The 19,812-nt window shown below is 40.6% G+C and overlaps 1 protein-coding gene across 1 annotated transcript in view; it reads right to left on the bottom strand.

Moving 5' to 3' along the window:
* LOC122790077 (ES1 protein homolog, mitochondrial-like) overlaps positions 1-19,812 on the bottom strand; it is a 121,908-nt gene that overhangs the window by 19,623 nt on the left and 82,473 nt on the right. The window contains exon 4 of the mRNA XM_044057639.1: positions 9,687-9,888. Coding sequence (XP_043913574.1) covers positions 9,687-9,888 — 202 coding nt within the window. The remainder of the gene's footprint in view (positions 1-9,686; positions 9,889-19,812) is intronic.

Below are 19,812 nucleotides of genomic sequence, written 5' to 3'. Positions count from 1 at the left end.
TTCACTGACCAATAACATTCCCTGCAACCAGGGGTCCAAACTTACCTGGCTTGGTCATCATAAACATTGCAGCCTATGCTGTTTACATTATAAACAGTGATACAATTGAGTTGAAACAAGCAACAGTAACACAAACAATCCAGTAAACATGATTAGTGACACATAATACACAATACAATTCTGTATAATTACCCAGCGCACATTACAATGTATAATTACCCAGCACACAATACAATTCTGTATAATTACCCAGCATATATTACAATTCTGTATAATTACCCAGCACGCAATACAATTCTGTATAATTACCCAGCACACAGTACAATTATGTATAATTACCCAGCACATATTACAATTCTGTATAATTACCCAGCACACAATACAATTCTGTATAATTACCCAACACACAATACAATTCTGTATAATTACCCAGCACACACTATAATTCTGTATAATTACCCATCACACATTACAATTCTGTATAATTACCCAGCACACAATACAATTCTGTATAATTACCCATCACACATTACAATTCTGTATAATTATCCAGCACACAATACAATTCTGTATAATCACACAGCACACATTACAATTCTGTATAATTACCCAGTTCCAGTGCAAACTAGACCAGTGGATGGGAAATAGGATATTTACACTGGGCCTGGCATCCATGTCCCTCATGGACAGAGGAAACATATAAATGCCTGTCCCTCAATGTCATATTTGGATACAGGACATCATTATTCTTTTGGGAAAACTTGGCTGGGCTTAGGAAGGTCCCCCAGGTTGTTAGCCTAGTAACTGTCTATGAATACATGCTCCAGATAAAGTGCTGGAGTGTTTTCTTGTCAGTGATAAACATTGTCTCAAAGTTACTCTCATGAATCTGTTAAATCTCAGTCCTTCAAGTGGCTTTGTGACAGAGACATGGACAACAGTTGTAGTCATCTGCCTGAAGGGCAGTGGGCCCACCATTGATACTAGCAACTATAGTCCAATAGGTCTTACCACCTTTATCTGCAAGACAATGGAACCCATCATGATAAGCCTCATAAACAAAGATATTCTCAGCTTAAAATCTCTTGATCCAAACTAGTTTTGGATTGTGAAAGGTAGGTCCTGCCTAGTGAATCCTGTGAATCTTTTTGAATGTCATTAAGGCAGTGGATCTGTGCAACATGATATACATAATGTACCTTGGTCTGGACAACACCGTAAACACAATGTATCTTGGTCTGGACAACACCTTTTGGCATTATACTACACTAAGGCATTATAGAAAAAAATATCCAGACTAAATGAAAAACAATATATATAGCCTGCTGGACAGCAAACTGATTTACAAACAGTGCCCATCACCTCACAAGTTGGGACACCCTGTCCACCTAAAAGGTTCATTATTAAGAGATCCCACAGGGTTCTGGACTGGCACCACTCCTACCGGACATCTATTTCTTCATTGTTCAAGCTGATGTCAGGGGTCCGTGTCTGAACAAATCTACACATGAGTGCACTCTTGGACCTTTCATCAGCTTTCCTACAGAATCCCAGATCCGATATGAGAATCTTTCACATAAAAACACCTGATGCCAAGACCATGATCTAAGGCTAATTGCAAAAACAAATTTTAATATTATTTCTTTGAAAAACACACACACACAAACACACACACACACACACACACACACACACACACACACACACACACACACACACACACACACACACACACACACACACCATGTACCTACCATATAGAAGACCACCCTCCTTCAAACTTAATACATTTATTAGAGACCTGGGTACTTTCATAGGGATCAAGCTCTCTTCAACCACCATGTCTCTATAGTCATTAAAAATCCTTCTACCCACCCAGCTGATTACAAAAAGATAAGGGTCTTCTAGATCCAGAGATTTTATTACCTTGCTTTACACTTCTGTTATTAGGCCCATAACTAATGACCCAAGTCATAACTAAAGACCCAAGTTCTATTTCCTATGCAGAGCCTTAAAGCTCTGTCACTCTTTTCAGTACGATACAGACTCCTGCAGGTTAACCTCTGCCTAGTTTACAAGGCCTCAAATGACCCCGTTTTATGTGACCTTATAATATGCATTTGCAAAATCTGTAATACCATAAACATCCCTGCTAGAGACATCAACGTCCACTGCAGCATAAATAGCTCCTGCTGCAGGGATAGATACCTCTCCCCAAAAATTCTCCTCCTCTTATTAACCAAAGCAGCAAATACACCATAAAATAATAACATTTACTGGGTATTTCTTTGGCTAGGCTATTAATAATTCACACAGGTGAGCTGCATAGTAATAAGCTATTAGACTATGAATGTAAGAAAACATTTCTGTGCCAATTGATATAAAGCAGAATTTGAAAAGACTCCCACAAGGTTTACAGCTCATGTACACTACACAGTAGCCTTTAGGAACTCAGAGACGGCCCTACCATGATGCTTTAGCATGAAGACATCCAACCCCACAGTAGGGTGTCTCTAGGGTCATGATAAATGCTAATGATGCATTCCAGGGGAGAGATATACGCTAGTTAACCATCTGCACTCCCCTCTGCAGTAAGGCATTTAATGATGCATTCCAGGAGAGAGGTATATGCTAGTTACCCATGTGCGCTCCCCCCTGCAGTAAAGCATTTAATGATGCATTCCAGGGGAGAGGTATATGCTAGTTACCCATGTGCGCTCCCCCCTGCAGTAAGGCATTTAATGATGCATTCCAGGGGAGTGGTATATGCTTGTTACCCATGTGTGCTCCCCCCTGCAGTAAGGCATTTAATGATGCATTCCAGCGGAGAGGTATATGCTAGTTACCCATGTGCACTCCCCCCTGCAGTAAGGCATTTAATGATGCATTCCAGGGGAGAGGTATATGCTAGATAACCATGTGCTCTCCTCCCCTGCAGTAAGGCATTTAATGATGCATTCCAGGGGAGAGGTATATGCTAGTTAACCATGTGCGCTCTCCCCTGCAGTAAGGCATTTAATGATGCATTCCAGGGGAGAGGTATATGCTAGTTACTCTTGTGTGCTCCCCCCTGCAGTAAGGCATTTAATGATGCATTCCAGGCGAGAGGTATATGCTAGTTAACCATGTGCGCTCCCCCGTACAGTAAGGCATTTAATGATGCATTCCAGGGGAGAGGTATATGCTAGTTACTCTTGTGTGCTCCCCCCTGCAGTAAGGCATTTAATGATGCATTCCAGGCGAGAGGTATATGCTAGTTAACCATGTGCGCTCCCCCGTACAGTAAGGCATTTAATGATGCATTCCAGGGGAGAGGTATATGCTAGTTACCCATGTGCGCTCCCCCCTGCAGTAAGGCATTTAATGATGCATTCCAGGGGAGAGGTATATGCTAGTTACCCATGTGTGCTCCCCCCTGCAGTAAGGCATTTAATGATGCATTCCAGGGGAGAGGTATATGCTAGTTACCCATGTGCTCTCCCCCCTGCAGTAAGGCATTTACACGGCAGAATGATTGAATGTCACAGTGAGGGCTGACATCTGTAATTAACTTTTAAACACAGACTGCATATTGTTAATCATGATAATACAAAAGGCAAACTGATTTAGTTTATTAGCCTAAAATAGTAGAACACAAACTATGCAGTTGGGGGGGGATTAAAATGCTGCAAATTGTTGTTGTTGATATGAGACATAGTAAGTTTAACTGGTGAGGCACTGAATGCAAGTCTGATAAGCTGTGATATCAGTAAAACATTTGTATGCCTGTTTGCATCATCTATAGAGAACACTTAGAAAAAGGCATGCAATGTGCCACTAGTAAGTGGAAATTTTGGAAACTACAAATCAAAGCTTAATTTTTTATTTATTTATTTTTTTTATTTATCATTTGTTGACCGGGAAAGTCCAACTAGGTTCCACAGAGCCTGTTTTCAGTGGAGGCCTGGGGAGAAATGCTCCAGATGCATGTCTTTGGAATAGATTAATAGATTAAGGTAGCAGTGTCCACTACTTTAATTCGATAAGAGGTACAGAAGAGGCAGAAAGGAAGAGAGCCTCTGCAGTTTATAAAACTGGAAGTAAAATGTACATGTACCTGTTGCTCTGAATTATGCAGATAAGTAAGTCATGATTGTTGTAGGGAGAAAAACTGTGTATGGTTTAGTTTAGAAGGTAAATGACATAGTAACTACAGTAGCATTAGAACTGAATGAAGTAAAGTGTCAAGAGTATGGAAAGAAGGGATCGATAAGAAAGTACCGTTTACAAAAGAATATATAGATAATATATTAGAGTCTCATCTTTCCACGAAGGAACTAGCTGCAGAGAAACAGGAAACTGCAGTAATTTCCTCAAAGAACACCAGAAAGTTCTGTTTTTTTTCCAGATCACACAACTTTGATAGAACTTTTAAACAAGATAGAGAAACAATATTGGGAACATATTCATATACAGTTATATGGGATTTTGAAAATACTATAGACAGCAAATAACACTGCAGGAGGAGTCTCTTCTGATGGTGTATACCAGGATATACTACTGGACAGATTTTAGGGTAGATTAAGACATGAATACAAACATATTAAGGTGATAGAAGAAATAAAAAGAAATATGTGGAAAATAGCAGAGCTGTATAATTCAGTACGACTGGGTGGTTTGTTTGAAATGAAAAGGAAAAAATATTTGATATGTGCAAAAGAGAGTTGTGGCTGAAAGAAAGAAGCAAGTGCGCCCACTTCTATTAAAAAGAAAAAAAGGAAACTGTATAGGAGAAATAATAAATAAACAAGGAAACATATTGTTGAAGCTGAAAGAAAGGAAGAACTTTGTAACAAAATACGGAAGAGATAAATGTGGGGAAATGATAAAGTTTATGAAAAAATCAGGAAATCTAGAAATCAAATGAAATTAGTTGAAACTCAGAATTTTGAAACTAAATAAGTACATTAGGTATCATTGGTACCGAATAGGAATTTTACAAGGAATTAGTTGGAGAGAATATAAAATGATGTGTTGGGTATTTAGTACATTGTCGTATATAAAAGGAAAAACAGAAGATTTTTGTGTAAAGGAATAATTATATTCATTAATAAAGATTCGGGGAATTACAAATAGGAAATCAATTGCACTTATTAATACTAGCTTTGGGATTTTAAATAGAATCGTATAATAGGGACTGACTAAGAAATCTAGAATGTTTTGTAATATGAAAGAATGATACAAGAGACAGATTAGTATAGTAGTAAGCAACAGATAAAATGACTAATTATAAACATATTTAGAAAAATACATTTAGCAATGTTATACAGGAAAGCATTTTAAGGCAGCCACGGTGGTGCAGCGATTAACGTTGCTGCCTCACAGCAAGAGGTTCTCCAGTTCGATCCTCAGCTGGGGTGCCTTCTGTGCGGAGTCTGCATGTCCTCCTTGTGGTCGTGTGGGTTTCCTCCGGGTGCTCCGGTTTCATCCCAAAGACATGCTGTAGGTGGATTGGACACACTAAATTGGCCGTGAGTGTGTGCATGTGTGTGCCTTCTGTGGAAGGTTGGGCACTGGGCTGGCAACTCGACACTGTAAAACTCCACTGCCAATCATGAGCAGACAGTGATCTGCTTTGGCGACCCCTAACTAGGAAAAGCCAGAAGAAGATGCAGGAAACATTTTAGAAGTATCAGAAAAAAATTAAAGAGCATAAAGAATGAAAGAAAGAAAAAATGAGTTCCGAATGCACGTGTATGTTTACTGATTATGTCAATGTTAAATTAATTTTTATGGAAAATAAAAAAAAATAGAAAAGGCATGAAACAAAAGTGCATGTGGAGTCAATTAATATATTCTTTTGTTGGTTGAATAAAAACTTAAAATATAAGATTTTAGCAATGAGGTGTACACATTATATCAAAAAGGGGTGACACCAAATATACTGACACATATGACAGAAGAAAATAAAAAAGCATGGAAAATAGCAGAGTAGCATAATTCAGTACAATTTTTTTATAGCTAGAGAAGAAAAGGAAATGCAAGCCACAATAACATTAAGAAAAAAATGACAGATGGCAGATCTGAATCCAAGAACAGTTAAAGTCATTGTACATAAGGAGTGGCTGGAAATGTTCAGTTCTCAGATTGATCTATTTAAGTGTTACGAGATAATTCTGATAATCAAGAAGTAGGCATTAGTAAAAGGAGAAAACTATTAAATAAACGAGGCAAAACTGTCAAAGTTAAGAATGCACGTAAAACAGCATTAGTAAAAGAGTCATGTAAATTCAACTATTTTATCATAACCTGGAACATATGTAGGGAGTTTGTACTATAGTCCTAGACCCCTAAAGAAAGGCATTTTAAAATATATTTTAGGCACTTTGAAACCACGTGTCAATTCTTTTAGATGACTATTTTAAGATTAATACATCAAATAATTTATTTTCCTTCATTTATGACTACATACTTAATGAACAAACTTGAAAAATAATGGATGGAAGGATGAGTGAAAAATATAAAATGGTATGTAGAACAGGTAAATCCAAAAAGGTGGAGAAGGGAAAGTCAAACTGTAAAAAGAAAGATAAGAAATGTAAATTAGACCTGGCTCTGCAGCATAGCGGGATAAAGCCCTGATTGTGACTCAGACAACCCAAGATTGCTTATTGGCTCAGAAGATGGAACAGCTGGAGATGGGTAGGTGAGAAGAGCTCTGAAATACCTCAGTGCCCTCACTTGGGATGCATGGTTGAAGTGCCTCCTTAGCCCAAGGGACCTGACACCCCAGGGCCACTCGCGTAGGAACAGGCCTCAGGGGAGGAAGACATGTGTGGGTCTGCCCATGTTGGTACATAACCCTTCTGGAGATCTGTCAAGGACTGGGCATATCTCCATACTATGGTAATAGTGCTTCAGCAGTGGTGCTGAGCTCATGTCACCATTGGGGAATGAGTTTGGTTTGACAGCATATCAAAAACTTCTCTAATGGTTGCCAGAATGATGTCTCCATGATCGACTCTCATCTTATGGTGTATGAATGAATTGGAACCAGGTCTCATTCTGTAAGGAATGAAGTAGACTGATTGCAGGGCATTGCTGGACAGCAGGCAGTGGGGCACCAAAAAATAGAATTAAAAATAAAAGTGGATTAGTATTTGAAGATGAGATGAATAAGAGAAAAAAAAACAGAAAACAAAAAGATTTGTGCCAAACTGGTATTCTCACATATACCAAGCCTGTGGACATTGCTAACCAGTTAGCCGACAGGTTCTGTGAAAACTTCACTCACCTGTCCCCACCACACTTACCCCAAGACATCCCTACCACCTGTCCTCGACCTTGTATCTCTAAAGACCAGGTCATGAATGACCTCTCTAAGATCAAAAACACAGCATAGGTTCATAGGTTCATACTAGGCTATCTGCCCGAGGGCATTTACAAGCCTAGCCCATAGTTTTGTGGCTTACGCCACCCCTTTAGTATGGGGAACTATACCCATTATTTTGCTGTGCCTCTGTCGAGCAGTGACACTGAGGTGACACTCCCATGAGCATCCATGGGACCTGATAACATCCCAGGCTGCATCCTACATGGGGTCAAACAAAAATTAGCAATGCCATTGGATACTCTTTTCAATCATAGTTTAATCGCTGGCTTCATCCCTGCTGAATAGAAAAAGGCCACTGTTATCCTCTTGCACAAAAGTGGTGGTTCCACTGACCCTGGGAATTATAGATCTATTAGATAGGCTAGCCTTATCTGCAATGCCATGGAGAAAATCATCATGGACCTCACCAACAAAGATATTGGTAATCTCCAAACACTTGATCCTACTCAATTTGGATTTGTCAAAGGGAGCTCATGCCTGTTAAACCTGGTGGACTTCTTCAAGACAGTCACCAAGGCCCTTGATGAGGGGATATCTGTGCATACAGCCTACCTAGACTTAGCCAAGACTTTTGACACTATCCCCCAACTCAGGCATAATTGACAAACTCACCCAGTTAGGGTCACTAACTGGCTCACTAATAGAACCCATATAGTCAAAATAAGGGAAACCACCTCCAAAAGTAGACCTATAACCAGTGATGTTCCGCAGGGATCAGACCTGGGACCTCTACTGTTTGAAATATATTTTTCTGAAGTACAAACAAAAACTAAAGATTTGTGGCTGACAAAGTTTGCTGATGAGTGAAAACTGGCGGCAGTCATAGAATTTCCAAATGGTGTCAGCATCATACAAGAGGGTCTTACACAAACACATGATTGGTGCCAAAGTCATGGCCTTAATCTCAATGCAAAAAAATATATTATCATTCCTTTTGGCAAAAGCAATATTCCTGTTAACTACCACATCAATAGCAACACCCTAAGTGCACACACAGTGGTGAGAGACCTGGGCACACAGGTTGACAGCATCCTTACCTTTGATCACCATGTCTCCACAGTGGTAAAAAGGGCATTCTCCATCACTCATCTCATAAGTAAGGGTATTGCCTCCAGAAAAAAATAAGTTATAACCTCCCTGTACTCTTCCCTCATTGGGTCAATAATTGAGTACAACACCCCTTTTGGTATGTACCTTTCCAAACACCTGCAACAATTAGAGAGACCACAAAGGTTCCTCACAAGGAAAATGCAAGGTCTTCATCATCTGTCCTATTAGGATCATCTGAAAATCACTGTCACTTTATTCTGTCTCATACAGACTACTCAGAGGTGATCTCTGCCTTGTGTATAAAGCAAACTTTTTCCCTGCTTTATTGGAAATGCTACATATCCGTAAGTCAAATGGTGCACAGGTTACTCACTCTAATGGCGTCAACCTGGTATGAGACATTAACAGAACCTGCTGGAAGGACAGATTTGTCTCCTAGAGGTTACCACAACTCTGGAACAGACTCCCACTTCATGTCAAACAGAGAACCTCATTGGCCTCTTCAAACACAATCTGGACGATTGGATGGGTAACCGTAAATTCACCCCAGGGGTTCTACCTGTGTCCCTCTTGGACAAGGGCAATAGGTGCTGATTGTAGAAATAAGGGTAGAACTTGGTTAGGCTTGTAAGGGTCCTAGGGTCATTAACCTAGTAACCTCCTATGATCCTATGATCCTATAAACTAACATTGTTACTGCATGTTGTTTGAAAAATAATTTGGATGGTTTGGAGGGAAATATTCAAAGATCCATACTGAAATGAATGGGAAATTAAAAATAAATGAAATTCTGTGATTTTTTCTGGACACTTTCTCATAAAGGAAGATTCAAGTATGAAGTCAAATTGCTTTCTCGCATTTCTGGTATAACGCTTACTTTGTACCTTGTAAAATTTTGATTCGGCCTGCACAGCAAATTATTATAAAATTTGAATTGTGAGTTTCCTTTAAAACAATCCTAGCTTTGTCTGAGAGGATCCAAAGACATGGATTTTCCAGTTGCCTTCTGCTAATCCTAGGAAGGCTACAGCCTCTGAGGTTTGAAAAACATTTTTTTTTAAATAGCAGTATTTATTTGCTTAACAAAGTAAATACATTTATAAATACACATTGAATACATTACACTGTATACATTTTAAATTATTGAGCAATATTTCCACTTTGACTCCACGTTACATTTGACTTACAGGGATATTTGACTTTTCTGTCAATGATTTAGATTCTCTTTCCTTCAATATGAAATATGATTTGGTGACATACTTACTTTTCACACTCTGTATCGTAGCCAACAGTAAGCTCACATCCAGGAATAATTTTAGCTGCCAGCACTGGAGAGATACAACATAGACCAACTGGTTTCTTTGCAGCATGGAATTCTTTTATGGTATTCTCAACCAGTTTCTGAATAGTGCAGTCCTTCCCTTCTACTGCCCAGGAACTCAGGTTCTTTGCTGCTCCGAAACCACCTAACAGGAAAACAGGAAAAAAAGAGGAAGATTGTAGAGCAAAAATGTTCTCCGGTTCATGACTGCATCATCTGGGTAAATTCTGAAACAGAAATACTTAAAAATGAAAGGACTGGGTGGGCAGCTGGACGACTGAAATGGCTCCTTTCATTCTGACAGCTGCTGAAAAAAGTACTCCCACCTGGGCAAAGAAGGATTATACATAATTGTAGTGCTCAAGATATTTTATTAATATTTGCATGGGTATGTTTTTACCCAGTAACATAAATCACAAACTCATGATAAGCTCAGTAACAGGAATCCTGTAACACAAATGAGTTGATGAAGACGAGCACTGACCGCCGCTGTGGAGAGAATATCAGTTTGACTACTCTGATGTACTGATTATGTTGTGATTTCAATAGAGAAAGCCTACAGACCTGAACACAAATTCTCTGATATTCTTGTGAGATGTCATGGCCAATCCACCAGTGCATGTTGAAAAAATGCAATACATTGCCAAAGAGATACATTTTTGGAAGTTCGTGACTATCTATACTCTATACTACAGTATTCCAGAAAATTAACCTTAAGTGTTTCAACATATGTGTGTTGTGAGAGTCTAAAGCACATTTCTCAAACTTATGGCCCTCAGGACTCAGGCAGGCCTCCAACCAGAACAAATGTAATTGTGGGAAGTTAATGCACTTCATTTTCCAGACACAATGGCTACCTTCCTTTCTGTTTTGGAGATTGTGACCTTAGGTAGGTGTGTTAGTCTTTATGTAGCCCACATGCTCTTATAAGTTTTAGACCCCTAATCTAAAGTCAGATTTCCACCTTATCGCAAAATTTAAAAAAAATGAAATGCTTGGACATATCATACGTGTGGTGGTCTGGCATGGACTGAGATGTGGACAAGAAAGAAAAACTGTATTGCTTGTCAAGGAAACAGTTAGTCACTGGCTAAACTACCCCTGCATCCATGAGAATGTCCAAAAAAGCCTTCAAGTTCTTCAAAGGAAATGGAAGTAAATATTGTGGATTCCTCTGCTAACCACTGTAAAACTAAAAGTTTTCGTATGCATGCTATTCTAGAAACCCTAGTTTATTTATTTTATTTTAGTATTTTATTTTACATTTGTTAACCGGGGGTGTCTGACTGAGCCGAAAAGGCCCTTTTTCAGCAGAGGCCCAGGGAGAAAAGCTCCACATAGAAAAATTACAGATACATTTATCTATTTAGACATGATCAGTATACACACACATTACAAAAGACGTGTTTACACTGGTATGCAGCACATCAACAGCTACAGTGGAGAGAACAAACAACAAAATATTAATTTAAAAATAAAGGTAATTAATAGATTTGTGGTGTACAGCTGAAATTTGGAACATAGGTGGAATACATATATAGTACACAGGTACAGCACATACATTGTAGGTTAGCCAGTGTTTGTGAATAAGATTGAAAACTATTATCAAGTACTCTAGGTTTAGTATGTGTACCTTATCTGCTTTCACTAGCCTGGGGAGCAATCATGGCACTGCCAACTTTCCTTGAGATGTTGCCTGATGAGGTCTTTAAAGGAGGCTTTGGATGATGTTTTGAATGCTAGTAGGGACAGAGTTCCATTGTTTAGCCACTGAACTACTATATAGTGCATCTCCAAAGCTATTGTAGCTGTTGGTGACTTCTAGTAGTAGTTTGCTTGATGATCTAAGAGGCCTTTTGGCTGAGTGATGTACTAGGTTTTTGAGGGCAGGACACTTATTGGGGAGGTAATAGATAGAATGACAGAGGCAGAGCTGATTGTAAATTAGGAGGTTGGGCAGTTCAAGCCAGTGGAGCCGTCTCAAAGCAGTACAGTGATGAGTTCTATATGAGCAATTTGCAGCAAAGTGGGCAATTTTGTTACAGCAGGCTTCCATTTTGCTTAGTTCAGTTTTGTTGAGATTAGTCAGAATGGGAGATGCATAGAGTAGGGTGGATAGAAGTTGGGAGCGAGCAATGGCTGATCTTGTGTGTTGGTAAGAAATGGTTTGATACGATAGAGTGATCCCAGTTTGGCATGTACTTTTTTAATAGTTAAGTTGAGATGACTATCAAATTTTAGGTGGGAGAGTATGGTTATTCCCAATAGCTTAGCCTGTACCACTGGAGTGATTGGAGTAGCATTTGTGGAGTAGATAGTGAATTGACTTAGTGTTTTTGTTAGAACTGGTTATAATCATAAGCTGAGTTTTCTTTGGATTGAGGATAAGTTGGGCTTTGGTAAGGTAGTTTTCAGCATCAGAGAATGCTAGTTGAGTTGTCTGCAGGAGGGTGGGAATGTTTTGTGCAGCACAGGTTAAGGTAGTGTCATCTGCATACTGAATGATAGATGCATGCTGTGTGGAGATATGGAGGTCATTTATGAAGATTGTAAATAGTAGTGGTCCTAAGACAGAACCCTGTGGGACTCCTATAGTTATGGGCAGCTGAGGAGAGAGATCATTTTCCCATTTCACAGCTTGGTACCTGTCAGTTAAGTAGCTTTGGAACCAAGTAAGAGTGGAATTTGATGGGTGATATTGGTTTAGTTTGTTTAGCAGGATTTGGTGCGAGACTGTGTGAAATGCTTTGGACATATCCAAAAAAAGAGTTGACACATGCAGGCCTTCGTTTATGAGATGGTTTACTGTGTCTGTGAAGCAGAGGAAGGCTGTAGTGGTACTATGGGCAGGTCTGAAACCATGCAGAGTAGGTGACAGGATGTTGCTGTCTAGGAGATATTTTAGCATCTGGGTATGGATGCATTTTTCTAGGATTTTGGCCAGGGGAGAGAGTAAAGCAATGGGTCTGTAGTTATTAAGTTCAGTGGAGGTCCCGCCTTTATGTATGGGTGTAACATAGGATATTTTCCAGAGTTTGGGCACATAGTTTTCAACAATTGATCTGTTTATGAGAGTGGAGACTGGGATAGCAATAGCATCTGCTGTGAGTTTCAAGAAATAGCTGGGGAGTAGGTCAGCTGCTGTTGATGAGGTTTTTATTTTTTAGAGCATGCTTTTGATTGAAGTGGTGGAAACTGTTTTGAGGGTAAAGCTTGTATTAGTGTTATTTGTGCTGGGGGGGTAGTGAGGAAGGAACTGTCCTGTGATACAAGGGATAGAATTGAGTTCACAAAGTGGGAGTTGAATTGTGTTTCGATGGGAACTTTAGTGTCAGGGGTGGTTGGTTTGGGGGTAGCCTTGTGGGTGGGTTTTAGTAGCTGGTTTACATTTTTCCAAAATTTTAGGGGGTTGTGTTGGTATTTAGTTTGTAATGTCATGTAGTAGGACTTTTTGTCCAGCCTAATGCATTTTTTGCATGGCTGCTCAGTTCTTGGTACTTAGTTAGGCTTTGTGTTTCTTTGTTTTTGACAGTAAAGCCAGGCAGTGTCTTTGGACTTGAGGATTTGTTTGGTTTCTTTACTGAGCCAGGAGTTTGTAGAGGTTCTAACCTTGATTTTGCACAATGGAGAGGCAGTGTCTAGATGTTGTGGAAATGTTTTGTTAAAATATGCTGCAGCCTGGTCAAGTGGGAGGGTTTTTAGGGGGGTCCAGTCACAGGTTACAGAGTAAAGTATTGAGGACCTCAGGAGAGACATTTTTTTGTGTTTCTAGTGGATTTATAGTTAGTGGTTTTGCACATGCTTGTTCTACTATGTATAAGGTATATTATGTTGTGGTCACAAGGTGTCTGGTAGACTGCCTGTGTGGGGGTACAATGTGGGGTTGTTAGTTAGGACCCTGTCAAGGATGGATTCCCTTTCAGATTATTTATCACATCTAGTTCAAATTTGGACTAACTGCTGGTAGCCATGGAGATTTATTAGATTCTTTGGTGGTTCTGATATACAGGTGAACCAATCTAGGTTGAAATCCCACAGAATAAGGGTTTCTTGTGAGTATATGGAAGAACACCAGGATAAGAAGTCTTCAAGGCTAGTAGGTGTGGAATATAGACATGAATCTTTATGACAATGAATCTTGCTTCACTAATGGAGGGTTTGCTAAATGTAAGAAGGGAAATGGAATATGATTGTAAAATAGTGTTCCGATTTATGGTTCATCCAAAGTCAGATAAGGGTGTTGATTTATGGTTCATCCAATGGCCAGTCAGATAAGGGTGTTCATGATTTATGGTTCATCCAATGGCCAGTAAGATAAGGGTGTTTATGATTTATGGTTCATCCAATGGCCAGTCAGATAAGGGTGTTTATGATTTATGGTTCATCCAATGGCCAGTCAGATAAGGGTGTTTATGATTTATGGTTCATCCAATGGCCAGTCAGATAAGGGTGTTCATAATTTATGGTTCATCCAATGGCCAGTTAGATAATGGTGTTCATGATTTATGGTTCATCCAATGGCCAGTCAGATAAGGGTGTTCATGATTTATGGTTCATCCAATGGCCAGTCAGATAAGGGTGTTCATGATTTATGGTTCATCCAATGGCCAGTCAGATAAGGGTGTTCATACTTGGAAAGAAAAAACAATGAAAACAAGGAAAAGGGAGATGAATATGGAAAGCAAATTGTCAGTGTCTTTGTTGACCTGTAACTTTAGTGTCAGTGGTTGGGATTTTGGGGGGATAGTGAGGAAGGAACTGTCCTGTGATACTAAGGATAGAATTGAGTTCACAAAGTGGGAGTTGAATTGTGTTTCGATGGGAACTTTAGTGTCAGGGTGTGGTTGGTTTGGGGGATAGTGAGGAAGGAACTGTCCTGTGATACTAAGGATAGAATTGAGTTCACAAAGTGGGAGTTGAATTGTGTTTCGATGGGAACTTTAGTGTCAGGGGGGGTTGGTTTGGGGGGGATAGTGAGGAAGGAACTGTCCTGTGATACTAAGGATAGAATTGAGTTCACAAAGTGGGAGTTGAATTGTGTTTCGATGGGAACTTTAGTGTCAGGGTGGTGTTGGGGGGGATAGTGAGGAAGGAACTGTCCTGTGATACTAAGGATAGAATTGAGTTCACAAAGTGGGAGTTGAATTGTGTTTCAATGGGAACTTTAGTGTCAGGGTGGTTGGTTTGGGGGGGTAGTGAGGAAGGAACTGTCCTGTGATACTAAGGATAGAATTGAGTTCACAAAGTGGGAGTTGAATTGTGTTTCGATGGGAACTTTAGTGTCAGGGTGGGTGGTTTGGGGGGGGTAGTGAGGAAGGAACTGTCCTGTGATACTAAGGATAGAATTGAGTTCACAAAGTGGAGTTGAATTGTGTTTCAATGGGAACTTTAGTGTCAGGGTGGTTGGTTTGGGGGATAGTGAGGAAGGAACTGTCCTGTGATACTAAGGATAGAATTGAGTTCACAAAGTGGGAGTTGAATTGTGTTTCAATGGGAACTTTAGTGTCAGGGTGGTTGGTTTGGGGATAGTGAGGAAGGAACTGTCCTGTGATACTAAGGATAGAATTGAGTTCACAAAGTGGGAGTTGAATTGTGTTTCAATGGGAACTTTAGTGTCAGGGTGGTTGGTTTGGGGGGATAGTGAGGAAGGAACTGTCCTGTGATACTAAGGATAGAATTGAGTTCACAAAGTGGGAGTTGAATTGTGTTTCAATGGGAACTTTAGTGTCAGGGTGGTTGGTTTGGGGGGGATAGTGAGGAAGGAACTGTCCTGTGATACTAAGGATAGAACTGAGTTCACAAAGTGGGAGTTGAATTGTGTTTCGATGGGAACTTTAGTGTCAGGGGTGGTTGGTTTGGGGGTTAGTGAGGAAGGAACTGTCCTGTGATACTAAGGATAGAATTGAGTTCACAAAGTGGGAGTTGAATTGTGTTTCGATGGGAACTTTAGTGTCAGGGTGGTTGGTTTGGGGGGGGATAGTGAGGAAGGAACTGTCCTGTGATACTAAGGATAGAATTGAGTTCACAAAGTGGGAGTTGAATTGTGTTTCAATGGGAACTTTAGTGTCAGGGTGGTTGGTTTGGGGGATAGTGAGGAAGGAACTGTCCTGTGATACTAAGGATAGAATTGAGTTCACAAAGTGGGAGTTGAATTGTGTTTCAATGGGAACTTTAGTGTCAGGGTGGTTGGTTTGGGGGGATAGTGAGGAAGGAACTGTCCTGTGATACTAAGGATAGAATTGAGTTCACAAAGTGGAGAAGAACTGTCCTGTGATATAAGGATAGAATTGAGTTCACAAAGTGGGAGTTGAATTGTGTTTCATGGGAACTTTAGTGTCAGGGTGGTTGGTTTGGGGATAGTGAGGAAGGAACTGTCCTGTGATACTAAGGATAGAATTGAGTTCACAAAGTGGGAGTTGAATTGTGTTTCGATGGGAACTTTAGTGTCAGGGTGGTTGGTTTGGGGGATAGTGAGGAAGGAACTGTCCTGTGATACTAAGGATAGAATTGAGTTCACAAAGTGGGAGTTGAATTGTGTTTCAATGGGAACTTTAGTGTCAGGGTGGTTGGTTTGGGGGGATAGTGAGGAAGGAACTGTCCTGTGATACTAAGGATAGAATTGAGTTCACAAAGTGGGAGTTGAATTGTGTTTGATGGGAACTTTAGTGTCAGGGTGGTTGGTTTGGGGGATAGTGAGGAAGGAACTGTCCTGTGATACTAAGGATAGAATTGAGTTCACAAAGTGGGAGTTGAATTGTGTTTCGATGGGAACTTTAGTGTCAGGGTGGTTGGTTTGGGGGATAGTGAGGAAGGAACTGTCCTGTGATACTAAGGATAGAATTGAGTTCACAAAGTGGGAGTTGAATTGTGTTTCGATGGGAACTTTAGTGTCAGGGGTGGTTGGTTTGGGGGATAGTGAGGAAGGAACTGTCCTGTGATACTAAGGATAGAATTGAGTTCACAAAGTGGGAGTTGAATTGTGTTTCGATGGGAACTTTAGTGTCAGGGGTGGTTGGTTTGGGGGATAGTGAGGAAGGAACTGTCCTGTGATACTAAGGATAGAATGAGTTCACAAAGTGGGAGTTGAATTGTGTTTCGATGGGAACTTTAGTGTCAGGGTGGTTGGTTTGGGGGGATAGTGAGGAAGGAACTGTCCTGTGATACTAAGGATAGAATTGAGTTCACAAAGTGGGAGTTGAATTGTGTTTCGATGGGAACTTTAGTGTCAGGGGTGGTTGGTTTGGGGGATAGTGAGGAAGGAACTGTCCTGTGATACTAAGGATAGAATTGAGTTCACAAAGTGGGAGTTGAATTGTGTTTCATGGGGAACTTTAGTGTCAGGGGTGGTTGGTTTGGGGGGATAGTGAGGAAGGAACTGTCCTGTGATACTAAGGATAGAATTGAGTTCACAAAGTGGGAGTTGAATTGTGTTTCGATGGGAACTTTAGTGTCAGGGGTGGTTGGTTTGGGGGAGGAAGGAACTGTCCTGTGATACTAAGGATAGAATTGAGTTCACAAAGTGGGAGTTGAATTGTGTTTCGATGGGAACTTTAGTGTCAGGGGTGGTTGGTTTGGGGATAGTGAGGAAGGAACTGTCCTGTGATACTAAGGATAGAATTGAGTTCACAAAGTGGGAGTTGAATTGTGTTTCAATGGGAACTTTAGTGTCAGGGTGGTTGGTTTGGGGATAGTGAGGAAGGAACTGTCCTGTGATACTAAGGATAGAATTGAGTTCACAAAGTGGGAGTTGAATTGTGTTTCAATGGGAACTTTAGTGTCAGGGTGGTTGGTTTGGGGGATAGTGAGGAAGGAACTGTCCTGTGATACTAAGGATAGAATTGAGTTCACAAAGTGGGAGTTGAATTGTGTTTCAATGGGAACTTTAGTGTCAGGGTGGTTGGTTTGGGGGGATAGTGAGGAAGGAACTGTCCTGTGATACTAAGGATAGAATTGAGTTCACAAAGTGGGAGTTGAATTGTGTTTCATGGGAACTTTAGTGTCAGGGTGGTTGGTTTGGGGGGATAGTGAGGAAGGAACTGTCCTGTGATACTAAGGATAGAATTGAGTTCACAAAGTGGGAGTTGAATTGTGTTTCGATGGGAACTTTAGTGTCAGCGTGGTTGGTTTGGGGATAGTGAGGAAGGAACTGTCCTGTGATACTAAGGATAGAATTGAGTTCACAAAGTGGGAGTTGAATTGTGTTTCAATGGGAACTTTAGTGTCAGGGGTGGTTGGTTTGGGGGATAGTGAGGAAGGAACTGTCCTGTGATACTAAGGATAGAATTGAGTTCACAAAGTGGGAGTTGAATTGTGTTTCAATGGGAACTTTAGTGTCAGGGGTGGTTGGTTTGGGGGGGTAGTGAGGAAGGAACTGTCCTGTGATACTAAGGATAGAATTGAGTTCACAAAGTGGGAGTTGAATTGTGTTTCAATGGGAACTTTAGTGTCAGGGGTGGTTGGTTTGGGGGGATAGTGAGGAAGGAACTGTCCTGTGATACTAAGGATAGAATTGAGTTCACAAAGTGGGAGTTGAATTGTGTTTCGATGGGAACTTTAGTGTCAGGGTGGTGGGTTAGGGGGGATAGTGAGGAAGGAACTGTCCTGTGATACTAAGGATAGAATTGAGTTCACAAAGTGGGAGTTGAATTGTGTTTCGATGGGAACTTTAGTGTCAGGGTGGTTGGTTTGGGGGGATAGTGAGGAAGGAACTGTCCTGTGATACTAAGGATAGAATTGAGTTCACAAAGTGGGAGTTGAATTGTGTTTCAATGGGAACTTTAGTGTCAGGGTGGTTGGTTTGGGGGATAGTGAGGAAGGAACTGTCCTGTGATACTAAGGATAGAATTGAGTTCACAAAGTGGGAGTTGAATTGTGTTTCAATGGGAACTTTAGTGTCAGGGTGGTTGGTTTGGGGGATAGTGAGGAAGGAACTGTCCTGTGATACTAAGGATAGAATTGAGTTCACAAAGTGGGAGTTGAATTGTGTTTCAATGGGAACTTTAGTGTCAGGGGTGGTTGGTTTGGGGGATAGTGAGGAAGGAACTGTCCTGTGATACTAAGGATAGAATTGAGTTCACAAAGTGGGAGTTGAATTGTGTTTCATGGGAACTTTAGTGTCAGGGTGGTTGGTTTGGGGGATAGTGAGGAAGGAACTGTCCTGTGATACTAAGGATAGAATTGAGTTCACAAAGTGGGAGTTGAATTGTGTTTCAATGGGAACTTTAGTGTCAGGGTGGTTGGTTTGGGGGATAGTGAGGAAGGAACTGTCCTGTGATACTAAGGATAGAACTGAGTTCACAAAGTGGGAGTTGAATTGTGTTTCAATGGGAACTTTAGTGTCACGGGTGCTTGGTTTGGGGATAGTGAGGAAGGAACTGTCCTGTGATACTAAGGATAGAATTGAGTTCACAAAGTGGGAGTTGAATTGTGTTTCATGGGAACTTTAGTGTCAGGGTGGTTGGTTTGGGGATAGTGAGGAAGGAACTGTCCTGTGATACTAAGGATAGAATTGAGTTCACAAAGTGGGAGTTGAATTGTGTTTCAATGGGAACTTTAGTGTCAGGGGTGGTTGGTTTGGGGATAGTGAGGAAGGAACTGTCCTGTGATACTAAGGATAGAATTGAGTTCACAAAGGGAGTTGAATTGTGTTTCAATGGGAACTTTAGTGTCAGGGTGGTTGGTTTGGGGGATAGTGAGGAAGGAACTGTCCTGTGATACTAAGGATAGAATTGAGTTCACAAAGTGGGAGTTGAATTGTGTTTCAATGGGAACTTTAGTGTCAGGGTGGTTGGTTTGGGGGATAGTGAGGAAGGAACTGTCCTGTGATACTAAGGATAGAATTGAGTTCACAAAGTGGGAGTTGAATTGTGTTTCAATGGGAACTTTAGTGTCAGGGTGGTTGGTTTGGGGGATAGTGAGGAAGGAACTGTCCTGTGATACTAAGGATAGAATTGAGTTCACAAAGTGGGAGTTGAATTGTGTTTCAATGGGAACTTTAGTGTCAGGGGTGGTTGGTTTGGGGGATAGTGAGGAAGGAACTGTCCTGTGATACTAAGGATAGAATTGAGTT

The sequence above is a fragment of the Protopterus annectens genome, chromosome 15.part0 (genome assembly GCF_019279795.1).
Source record: "Protopterus annectens isolate FY-2018-M chromosome 15.part0, PAN1.0, whole genome shotgun sequence".
Lineage (NCBI taxonomy): Eukaryota > Metazoa > Chordata > Ceratodontiformes > Protopteridae > Protopterus > Protopterus annectens.
The sequence above is the reverse complement of the archived record's forward strand: the minus strand, read 5'-3'. Positions and strand labels throughout refer to the sequence as shown.